This window comes from Aquarana catesbeiana, linkage group LG08 (assembly GCF_042186555.1).
Source record: "Aquarana catesbeiana isolate 2022-GZ linkage group LG08, ASM4218655v1, whole genome shotgun sequence".
In the NCBI taxonomy this organism is placed as follows: domain Eukaryota; kingdom Metazoa; phylum Chordata; class Amphibia; order Anura; family Ranidae; genus Aquarana; species Aquarana catesbeiana.
Window position 1 is genome coordinate 146,443,202 of NC_133331.1, and position 12,599 is coordinate 146,455,800.

A 12,599-nucleotide genomic window follows, 5' to 3' on the forward strand; every position below is an offset into this window, starting at 1 on the left:
AAGTGGCTTAAGCAGGGGTTGGACATGGCTGGGAGAGGAGCAACTTGATAGGAGAGAAATAGTTGGGATCGAACACCTAATGGGAAAAGGTAGCCAGGGTAGAAGCAGTTTCACACAGAAAGGACATGGCTGGGACAGGAGCAGCTTCACAAGAGAGAGGTGGTCAGGACTAAAAGCTGACAGCAAATCCTGTATAAGTATAAACAACCCTGTGCATGGAGCACAGTGGGATGGATGCAGAGCACCAGCAGGGCATGTGTTGGGCACCAGGGAACTAGAGCTTGCTCCAGCATCTCTCTATTCTGGATGTTTAGGAACCTATCAGCTTACAGCATCCGGCTAATCTGGATCTCCCAGAACTTGGTGTCTTTTAATATCCAACTACCCTTGATCTCCCAGGGCCTGTCAGCTTGCAGCATTTGGCTACTTTGGATCTCTCAGGACCTATCAGACTCTAGCATTTGGCTTTCCTGGATCTCTCAGGACTACAGCTTTGATTTCCCTGGATCACTCAGGATCTGACTGATTCTAGCATTTGGCATCCCTGGGTCTCTCAGAACCTGTCAGCTTCTAGCATTTGGCTACCCTGGATCTCTCAGGACCATAGCTTTCAGCATTTAGCTTCCCTGGATCACTCAGGACCTGTCTGCATCCAGCATTTGGCTGCCCTGGATCTCTCAGGACCTGTCAGCTTCCAGCATTTGGCTGCCCTGGATCTCTCAGGACCTGTCAGCTTCCAGCATTTGGCTGCCCTGGATCTCTCAGGACCTGTCAGCTTCCAGCATTTGGCTGCCCTGGATCTCTCAGGACCTGTCAGCTTCCAGCATTTGGCTGCCCTGGATCTCTCAGGACCTGTCAGCTTCCAGCATTTGGCTTCCCTAGAACTCAGGACCTGTCAGCTTCCATCGTCTGACTACACCAGTGATCTCTCAGGACCTGTCAGGTTCCAGGCATTTGGCTACCCTGGATTTCCGAGGACCACAGCTTTCAGCATGTGGTATCCGTGGATCACTCATTACTTGTCTGTTTCCAGCATTTGGCTTCCCTGGATCTCTCAGGACGTGTCAGCTTCTAACATTTGGCTATGCTGGATCTCTCAGAACCCAACAGCTTCTATCATTTGGCTACCCTGTATCACTCAGGACCTGTCTACTTACAGCATTTATTTTCTCTGGATCTCTTAGAACCTGTCAGCATCCAGCATTTAGTTTCCCCCGGATCTCTCAGGACATGTGAGCTTCTAACATTTGGCTACCCTGGATCTCCTAGGACCCTAGGACCTGTCAGCTTTCAGCATTTGGCTTCCCTGGATCACTCAGGACCTGTCTGATCCAGGGAAGTCAAATGCTGGAAGCTGACAGGTCCTGAGTGATCCAAGGAAGCCAAATGAATCACTCAGGACCTCTCAGCTTCCAGCATTTGGCTTTTCTAGATCACTCAGGACCTGTCAGATTCCAGCATTTGGCTTCCCTAGATCACTCAGGACCTGTCAGCTTCCAACATTTGGCTACCCTGTATCACTCAGGACCTGTTTGATTCCAGCATTTGGCTTCTCTGGATCACTCAGGACCTGTCTACTTCCAGCATTTCTTTTTTCTGGATCTCTCAGAACCACTTTCACTTTTATGAAAAACCAAGATCCTTTTTATCAAGTTTACATCATCTTGTCATGTGTACTCATAAGGTCGTATCAGACTACAGCCCAGAATAATAAAGCTTCTGCTGTTACCTTGTTATCCTTCCCCACAAATTTGAACACAGGAACTTGGAAGTGTTTGGCGAGATGATCTTTAGCTATGTATTGTTTCACAGCATCATCTGAGACACACCTAAGGAATAAAAGGAAGAAATTGTGACTGGCATCACATTCTATTTTGTTTTAACTTTACCAGGGTGGAATCCAACCAAAATTTTTTGAACATATTATTTTCTTCATTTTAGAGTGGGTAAGAATCAGCACCTGCCAGTTTTGTATTGCTGTCTGTGTACCCACTGTAAAGATTTCCCTCTGTTCCTGTCTCAGTGGTAGTGTCACAAAGAATTCAAATTGGAGCACACAGTGATATCATGAGGAGGAGTTAGTACATCTGTCACATTTTTTTTATGTGCAGATCTGTTCCAGCAACAGTAACAAGCAGTACAAAAGAGGAAATCTTTCAAATGTGCACACAGTAATAAAAACCTAAAAGAGGCTTTAACCAATAAAATATCCAAAATAGAAAAAAGTTTTGTCTGAAGCGAAAAACTAGGGAATGGAAAAGTGGAGACTGTTACCCAAGACAACCAGATTCCCATTCTAAACTGCCTTAGAACAAATAAATTGTATTCCTTGCTTTTGGGAGTATTAGCTTTTATGATATGTTTGTTTTTCTTATCATTTCTTTCATATACTGTACCAACATGAAAAGATTATGCTTTTGCAAAAACATTATCTACAATATGTAGCTAAAAAAGACCCCGGATGAAATTATGTAATTTTCATCATTCTTTCGCAGGAGTAAGACAAGAGGATGACTTATTTTCTTACATATTAATATAACCTTTAAATTGTGGAAAAAGCCAAGGTGGTTGCTGCAGTCACATAGAATTCAGTGTATCAATTCAGCACAAAAAAGTGGCATTAGACTTAGGGTGATCATTTGCTAATATATTTTGCCACTAAAAAACTTTGACATGGAAAGTTTTGGTAAATAGGTAAAATGTAAAACATGGTAAAATATAGCAAAAATAGAAACAATGCCACCTTAAAGCCAAACTCTAGAAATTACATATCTTTTAAACTTACATTTGGCTACATGGTTGCATGTAATTATCTATGGGTCACATCCTGAAATTTTCTGTAGTAGTCTGTGCTACATACAGTCAGTGCTATCCTATTCCGGGTGCTAGTGGAGCAGCCTGCTGCCTGTATACTGAACAGATGTCTCTCGTGCCCATACTTCTGCTTTTCAGCAAACATTTTTTTCTTTTTTATAAATACAAGGTATTCTCTGATTGGTGGAGAGGAGGGACAGAAAACTTCACAATTGCTACCTTGTCCAAATAGAGAACCCTTTATATTTACTGAAATAATACAACAGATTTAGGCCTCATGCACACTGGTTGTTTTTAACATGGTTGTTAGGGGTTTCTGGCATTTATTTTTTCTGCCTCCAAAAGCCCTGCATGTTAGCATACCTCCCAACTTTTTGAGATGGGAATGAGGGACACCCATCAGCAAATGTATGCAGGCATAGGACACACCCCTTGCCACGTCCCATTAAAGGAGAATTGTACAAAAAAAAACAAGATTGGTTAAACCCACAAGTGCTTTTTTACCACTACTATTCCTTTATATTGGCTTTTGGAATTTACAAATGCAGCAATTTAGAAATCAGATGAAAGGTTTAGTGCTGGAAAACACTTTTAGACACTTAAAAAGTGCATTTTATATACATCTATATAGATAAGACCAATATGAGGGACAAATCAGGAGGAATGAGGGACAGAGGGATATTGCTCCAAATCAGGGACAGTCCCTCGAAATCAGGGACAGTTGGGAGCTATGTGTTAGCCTATGTATCCATGAACACACAGGCGTTTAGAGGCAGAAAAAAAACACAGTCAGCGCGTCCAGGAGCAGCAACGTTTTGACGGAAAAAACGCTTGCTGCATGTAAACACTAGGAGTGTTTAGTGCTTGAGCGTTAATTCATTTCTGTGGTCAGAATAAATTATTATTCTTGCGAATGAAATAAATGAATGCCCCTGCACTTGTTACACCTAAACGTGTTTACAAGCATCAAGCGTTTTTTCTGCCAAAATGCTGCTACCAGGAGGGAAGGAGTCTAGGAGAGTTAGTAAAAAGTCCAGTGTGCATGAGACCTTACTGAAAGCAGAAGTATGGGAGTGATCATGTAATCAAGCTGGTCCAATTTATTTAAAAAAAATACATAATTCCTTCAGTTCAGCTTCAAGCTTACTGTACTGAAAATAATCTTGTATGTTCTGTTTAGGGTGGGATCAATTTAAAATGAATTATTTGGAGTACAAGTCAAACAAAGCTACCCTATAAATGATCAATCTATATCTACAAAATACTTCTTTCTTTTCAAAATAAGTGGAGAAACTGCATAAAGCCTCCTTATTAACAGGCAAAGCAGTCAGAATTAATGTTCTATTCTGTGATATCATATGATAACCTATTGGCAGCAAAAAGATTGTATTTAGTTTTGGATAGAGAAAAGAAGAGTCTGTAATTATTTATTTTTTTGGAAAATATCCCCAGTGGGGACACTGAAAAAAAACATGAAAAAAATAATTTTGGGTTGGAGTTCAGTTTGAAAAGAATTGTTTGCTTTCTTGTTGTATTAAAACATTTCATTTTCCATTAGCAAAGACAGTACAAGTGTGACTTTCAACAAGCTATTCTTATTAGACCATTAATGTAATACTTGCCCATCCTGTATTAGGTAGTATTTTAGGATCTCGTCATTCTTGGAAGTAGGTGTGGCATAGCAACTCTCCACCAAGGTTTCCAGACCATTCACTCGTATAAGGGGCTCAATGCCAAAGTATAGGGAGTCTCTGAGCTTTAGTACTGGCTTTGTTTCTTTGTAAGGCTCATCAAAGTCTTTGTCCTTGAAGATCTCCAGGCTGAATGGGAAGGTGCCTCTGCTGCGTCCCATTATCTCCAGTGGTGAGTTCTTCAGATTGGGTACATACCCCTCTGAAATTGTGTATAGTCTGGGGAATTCACATGTTATAGGAATTATGATCTTGCTGGTACGAATAATAATGTCACCATTACTTCCCGGAGTCTGTTTTGGCATTCCAGTCACCAGATTGGTGGCGATAATCTTATCACTTACTACCTGTAAGACACAGAGGTAAGTTCAAATACAATAACAGAAGTAATCTTGGTTTTACAAAAAAAAAAAAATTTGGTCCTGCATAACTAAATAAATCTTTTTTGAAAGTTTTACAGATTAGACTGTATGTATTTACTCACTTAGAATTCATCATTGGGACATGGGCTAGTTGCAAATGTTACACAAATTTTGTAATTTGAAAATTAGAGCTGTAACCAAGTTGGAAATTGTTAAGGAAAAGGATGTAAAAATAAAATAATACTGTGCAAATTATATTAATATATGCAAAACAAATTTTGGAGAAGCAAAGAAAACCATAGGCCCATTAACACATAGCACAATGGCCTGTGTTTTACTGCACTGGATGAATGCAGGTCACCGCCAGGACAAACAGAAAACAATAGTTTTCTATGTGCCCCATTCACACTGCAACACAGCCCGGAGGTGCAATGCAGAGAGCTGTATTAAAATGCAGATGTGCTGCATTTTTTCACAGTGCACAGAAAGGGATCACATGTCACTTTACAGCAGTGCACCACACCATGCACATGAATAAAGTGTCATGTTAGACACTTCATCACACCACCCCCTAATGCTGGCACATTGCAGTCAGAATGGAGATCTGCCCACAGACTAAGTCGCCTTAGTTTAGTGTTATCATTTATAACATTGAGTTAAAGACCCTATTCGCACTGCCTGCACACTAAACTTCAGCGATTTAGCCAATTCTTCCATAATAGGAGCTCAGTAAACCACTGCAGTTAGTCATTTCTTCCACAATAATGGTATTCAGTCTGGGGAAAGTCACATGCTGCAACTGTTATTCCTTCAACAGGGTGAGCGGCTGTGGGCTTTTCTATGAAGTTAAGGGAGTTCAGGCCACACGTGTGCATTTAATGGGGAATGTGACTGGGAAGACCCTAAAAGAGGTTGCATGGCATGGGGCAGGGAGAGCATTTGTATCCCCAGAAAATGAGAATACGGCCTGAGTCATCTTAGCCTTCAGCTAGCTTTTTGCATAGACTGTATGGGAAACTACATTTAAACATAACATGAAGGTTGCTAGGTATTCAATGGGGGGGCTTAGTGGTAAGATGGGCAAAGGATGGCCTTTCGAGTCAGAGAACAGGTAGGAAGTGCACAGATGAATGGCATATTTGGTAAACTGAGTAGCTTAGCTGTGACTTTGGGAATCACATATGGTCATCTCTGTTCATAGAGAGTCCTGAAAACTGCAGCCTGTGTCTTTATTTCCATTTTTTTTTTACCTTTTCTCACTTTCATACAAATTTCTATCAACCATTGAAATAAAATTACAAGTGCCAAATCTTTGACTGCAACTTTCAAAGAGATTCTTCACAGTATAATATAAAGTGACGAACAAATACATACATTGATGACAGTTCCACAGGTTTTCAGGTTGAAGTTAATATTGACATGGGTGCCATTGGATGTTCCCTTGCAGGAGGAGTTGGTAAGCGACAGCTCAAGACCCCCAACCAGTTCCTTTGGCACGGAGACTTCTATGTTGCTGGGTTTACATATCACTGGAACTGGAATAGAAAGCAGAAAAAACTTTTAGCAACATTATGGCCAAAGTTAACGTTTTTCTTTCCTCTACATCTCCATTATATCAGAGCAAGGTATATAGAAGCATTTTTTAGATTTACAAATACAATTTGTGATAATGTCTCTCTCTTTCTAGCATGAAAATCCCTGGTGGTTATTAGTGGCAGGATTAAATGTTCTATTGGAGACAGATCTCAGTAACAGGGCAGAACAATCACTCTCTGCTGCAGGTCAATGGTGCAGCTCTAGCTTCACACCAGCTCTTACTATGAATGATAAGTATTTCTTACAATGTCAGTGTGCAGCCAGGGAGAAAGTTATGGTTCAAACAGAATCCAGAAACGTAATAGCTTGTGGGGAAAAAAATGTCTGGGACTATGCAGAAAAAGTTTACCAGGTGCTAAAATACACATAAAAAAATATTTATTCCGAAGGTTGCTGATACACACTGTTACACTTTAAGGACCATTTTGCTAAAATCATCTAACAATCTGATGCGTATGGAATAAAAATACGCACAACTGAAAACCTTAAATTTAAATAATGTTGATTGAATGGATTAGAAATTGTTATCTGCCTCTCCAAGTCACACCTTGCTGCCTGTGGTAAATTTATTGGACACACACGGAGTATTAGGGAGATCTTCCATTACTTTTTGTTTCTAAGGCACAATATAAAGTGAGAGCAAATCTCTCCACTGGACTGCAATATTGCATGGAAGTGGCATTCATTTTTTGTTTAAAACATCTGTGATTGCATATTGAAATATAAAGGTACATTTTGTTAACATTAAATTGCAAAATGGCTTTTGTTGAATTAATCTATGGTAAACAAAATTGAAATATTAATCCTTTTTGTAACTATAGTGTCTATGCACAGCACAAAATTGAATCATTAATCCTTTTTGTAACTATAGTGTCTATGCACAGAACTTTCAATAAAGAATTCACACATTTTCAAGTTATATCCGATTAGAACATTTTTGACTCTTGGGTGAATGCTATGTAAATCTTGAGTGAAAACTGCATAAATGGACCCTTAGTGTTAAAAAAAATACCTTTCTACTTCTCTCATCGACCTGCTATGATTTTCTAACATTCTCAAAAAAAAAAAAAAAAAACTTAAACCCTGCTTCCTTGTTTCGTACACCTTTTGCATACTGTTCAAATTCACCAGTAATGTAATTTCAGGCACAGCTGATTGGCTCACTGCTATTTTCAGCAATTCTCTTCCAACAGTGGGACTGGTTATATGACTATGGCAAGCCAACCACTCAGCACTCGGGAAGTAGGAAGACAGGTAGGATTGTTTTTTCTCAAGGTGAAGGTATATTTTAAGTATTTTGATTAGTTATTAAACACTGCCTGTACATAGAATCTGCTATTGCTTTGTTACAGATCTCTACTAATCCTTGGATTACATTTGTGAAACTCTGCGTAAAAATTGACCCTACCCTCAGAAGTCTTCCCAGAGACAATGACGTCTATGCCTATTTTTTTGGTGGGCTGGAATTATATATTTTTTTTGTAGAATAGCAAGGGAAACTTTTTTACTTATTTTTTTGATTCCCCTTAATTTTTGGAAAAGATGGCCCTGACAGTAAACACTTTGTTAGTGTACAGTTTAACTGTTTATTTTTGTGTTATGCAGTTGTTGAATGATAAGATTGCTTATTGTCACTATTAGCTTTTGTTGATTATACTCTGGCTATGCAAATGTTATCAAGTGTTATTACTGCCATAGTCCCACATCTCTCAATAAAACTTAATTATGCAAAAAAATAGCAAGGGAAACTAACTAATAGCATATAGGTGTTCCTATGAGCAATCATATACAGGCACATGTTGAGTAGGGATGAGCCGAACACCCCCCGTTCGGTTCACACCAGAACATGCGAACAGGCAAAAAATTCAGAAGAACACACGAACACTGTTAAAGTCAATGGGACATGAACATAAAAGATCAAAAGTGCTAATTTTAAAGGCTTATATGCAAGTTATTGTCATAAAAAGTGTTTGGGGACCCGGGTCCTGCCCCAGGGGACATGTATCAATGCAAAACATTTTTTTTCAAAATTGCAGTTTTTTCGGGAGCAGTGATTTTTTTAATGCTTAAAGTGAAACAATAAAAATGAAATATTCCTTTAAATATCGTGCCTGGGGGGGGTGTCTATAGTATGCCTGCAAAGTCCCGTGTTTAGAACAGTACAACAGCAAAATGACATTTCTAAAAGAAAAATTGTCATTCAAAACTGATCGCGGCTGTAATGAATTGTCGGGTCTCGAGAATATAGATAAAACTCATTTAAAAAAAGGGCATGGGTTCACCCCTAGTCCATTACCAGGCCCTTTGGGTCTGGTACGAATATTAAGGGGAACCCCGAACTAAAATTAAAAAAAAATTGCGTGGGGGTCCCCCTAAAATCCATACCAGGCCCTACAGGTCTGATATGGAAATTAAGGGAAACCCTGCGCCAAATAAAAAAAAAAGGTGTAGGGGCCCCCAAAATACATACTAAACCTGAATTTTAAGGGGAACCCTGCGCCAAAATTAAAAAAAAATGGCGTAGAGGTCCCCCCAAAATCCATACCAGACCCTTATCCGAGTATGCAACCTGGCAGCAGGCCACAGGAAAAGAACCGTACCAGGCCACATGCCCTCAACATGAGGAGGGTGCTTTGGGGTCTGACCCCAAAGCACCTTGTCCCCATGTTCATGGGGACAAGGGCCTCATCCCCACAACCCTTGCCCGGTGGCTGTGGGGATATGCGGGCAGGGGTGCTTATCGGAATCTGGAAGCCCCCTTTAACAAGGGGACCCCCAGATCTCAGCCCCCTATGTGAATTGGTAATGGGGTACATCATTGTACCCCTACCATTTCACAAAAAAGCGTCAAGAATGGTAAAAAAGAGACAACTTGGGACAAAACCTTTATTAAAAAACAAAAAAATAAAAATGTCCCGTGATGTAAATTCACACTGCCCGACGGACCGAAAAAGAGAAAAAAAAAAAAAAAACGCAACTGTTCCACCTCCTGAAGGGTCTGGTATGGATTTTGGGGGGGACCCCTATGCCATTTTTTACAATTTGGCGCAATGTTCCACTTAATTTCCATATCAGACCTGAAGGGCCTGGTATGGATTTTAGGGGGACCCCATGCAATTTCTTTTTAAATTTTGGTTCATGGTTCCCCTTAATATTCATACCAGACCCAAAGGGCCTGGTAATGGACTAGGGGGGGAACCAATGCTCAATTTTTCAATGAGTTTTATCTATATTGCCGAGACCCGACAATTCATTACAGTCGCGATCAGTTTTAAATGACAATTTTTCCTTTAGAAATGTCATTTTACTGTGGTATTGTTCTAAACGCGTGAAAAATGCGCTACTTTACAGGCATACTATAGACACCCCCCAGGCATGATATTTAAAGGAATATTTCATTTTTATTGTTGCACTTTAAGCATTAAAAAAAATCACTGCTCCCGAAAAAACGTCCGTTTAAAAAAAAAAAAAAAATTTGCATTGATACATCTCCCCTGGGGCAGGACCCAGGTCCCCAAACACTTTTTATGACAATAACTTGCATATAACCCTTTAAAATTAGCACATTTGATTTTTCATGTTAGTGTTCCTCTTTAACGTTGTTCCGACGGCTTTCAAATTTGCGGCGAACACCCAATGTTCGAGTCGTACTTACGCTCGACTCGAACATCGGGCTCATCCCTAATGTCGAGTAATACAATCATATCAGGTAGCCACCATATGACACGGTATTAGAAATTGTCCTTAGTTAAAAACACATCTGTAGCAATATTCAACATTTCTCCAATGTGAAGCAATTAAGCAGAAGTTGACAGGTAATATATTAAGAGGCCACTGGGTATCATGTCATGCTTAAGTGGAAAAAGGAAGGTATAAAGGGTCAGGGGAACAAAAGATAAGACATGGCTATATTTAATATGTAATATAAATTTATAAACTCCAATAAAAAGATAAAAAGCAGGTGGGCTGGGACCATATTTGTCATTGTTTCTTTATTTGTAAGTTCTTATTTTGAAATTCTTGATTTTTTTTCATGAGATGTTTATTCAAAAGTAATTGTTCAGAGAGAAACTTGAATAATTCATAATAAATGTTCCACAGTTGTTGGTATGCCAGGGCCCAGGTAATGTTACGAAAAATATAATTCCACCATTTCAGTTGCTACCGATGAAGAACATTAATTTAATGTAAGGCAAGACTATAGAATTATTTAGCATGACTACTTCACTAAATGTGGCCAGTAAATTATGAAAATGTTTTAAAAACATTCACCAAATTTGTGGGCCAAATGTTACATTAAAAAAATAAAAACTAAAAAAAAGAATTTGCAATTTTTTTCTGAAAACATACCTTGACATGTATGGTTATCCTCAGACAGGAGAAGCCCTCGTGGGCATTGGCACTGGTAGGTATCACCAAATAGAACACAGCTGTGACTACAACCTCCATTGTTATTTTGACAGCCTTCAATATCTAAGAGAGATAGTTAAATGATTTATAACAAGACAACATTGAAAAAAATAAGATTGAAAAACATGTGCCATAAATTGTAAGAATGAATCATATATACCAAATAATGTACAGTAAAAAATAGTTATAACCAAAATACATCTCTTTACCAAAAATATGTCATCTCTTTACCAAAAAATTTCTATATATGTTCCTCGCTGCTTTTTTAATCATTAGTACCTTTAAAAAAAGTGAGAAAAAGTAAAAGCAGAAGAACAATTTAAAGCACCTGTGCAAGATAAAGGAAAACCTGTATGATTAGTTGGGCTACTAATTGCAGAAGGACTGTGTAGGGGTCAGATAACCCTGTTCTTTATTCGCAAACTGCCAAATCAGACATTTATCTTGAGGCAGGAAGCCAGACTGCCCACAATCACAAAACCTTGCTATCAATTTAGGCTTCATCTTCTATGAACAAATGCAGTGAATGAGTACTTCCTTGAAGGCCAGATCATCTTTTAATGGTAACGCCCGCCTGAGGGAGGGAGTCAAATTTATGAGTTAGATCCTGCAGGTGGGGGTATGGGCAGAGCGTTCCCAGTGGTAGGCTGACATGGAGCTGTCAGAAAAAAGGATTGCAATATTATTGTATGATATATCCACAAATCCAAGACAAATCCACAAATCAGAAAATAACAAGCATCGCTGTGTCTTTTCTACTACAGCTATTTGGATTTGTTAATTCAGCGCACAGTTAATTTAGTTTCTACACCAGCAAACCATTCTCAGTAGTGGGAAAAGAGAGTCTAATGCCCTGTACACACGGTCGGACATTGATCGGACATTCCGACAACAAAATCCATGGATTTTTTCCGACGGATGTTGGCTCAAACTTGTCTTGCATACATACGGTCACACAAAGTTGTCGGAAAATCCGATCGTTCTGAACGCGGTGACGTAAAACACGTACGTTGGGACTATAAACGGGGCAGTAGCCAATAGCTTTTGTCTCTTAATTTATTCTGAGCATGCGTGGCACTTTGTGCGTCGGATTTGTGTACACAAGATCGGAATTTCCGACAACGGATTTTGTTGTCGGAAAATTTTATAGCAAGCTCTCAAACTTTGTGTGTTGGAAATTCCTATGGAAAATGTGTGATGGAGCCTACACACAGTCGGAATTTCCGACAACAAGGTCCTATCACACATTTTCCATCGGAAAATCCTATCGTGTGTACAGGGCATTAGACTGGCACGAGTGCTTAGCATTATAATAAAGTTTGTAATATATATATATATATATATATATACAAAACCATGAAAGCTTCACTGGGTCAAATGCAGGAAAGCATATTTATGCTCACTGAACCATCTGAACCTTAAAGTGGATGTAAACCCAATGTCATCCTTTCTAAACTACTGCCATAGGGGTTATCTATAAGGATATACATGCCTCCTGCATGTATCTTTACCCGTCAAATGTCTCCCCTCTGTCTGTTATGAGACCCGAAAAACTGCAGATTCTGTGGGTGGGTCTGTTGTCTGGAGCTCAGTGGGTGGAGTCATGATGTCAGTAGACTCCCCGCCCACCTCTACACTCCCCTTGTCAATATGCATTTTCTCCTGTGTATTTTTTACACTGAACTTGTGCTATGATCTCTAAACATCCAGTGAAAAGACAAGAAAG

General features: G+C 39.3%; 1 protein-coding gene across 1 annotated transcript in view; it reads right to left on the minus strand.

The window, feature by feature from the left end:
* Positions 1 to 12,599, minus strand: part of OIT3 (oncoprotein induced transcript 3) — an 85,230-nt gene that overhangs the window by 11,470 nt on the left and 61,161 nt on the right. Inside the window, exons 5-8 of the mRNA XM_073596551.1 lie at positions 10,814 to 10,936; positions 6,242 to 6,402; positions 4,437 to 4,852; positions 1,730 to 1,829 (exon numbers count right to left, since the gene is read on the minus strand). Coding sequence (XP_073452652.1) covers positions 1,730 to 1,829; positions 4,437 to 4,852; positions 6,242 to 6,402; positions 10,814 to 10,936 — 800 coding nt within the window. The remainder of the gene's footprint in view (positions 1 to 1,729; positions 1,830 to 4,436; positions 4,853 to 6,241; positions 6,403 to 10,813; positions 10,937 to 12,599) is intronic.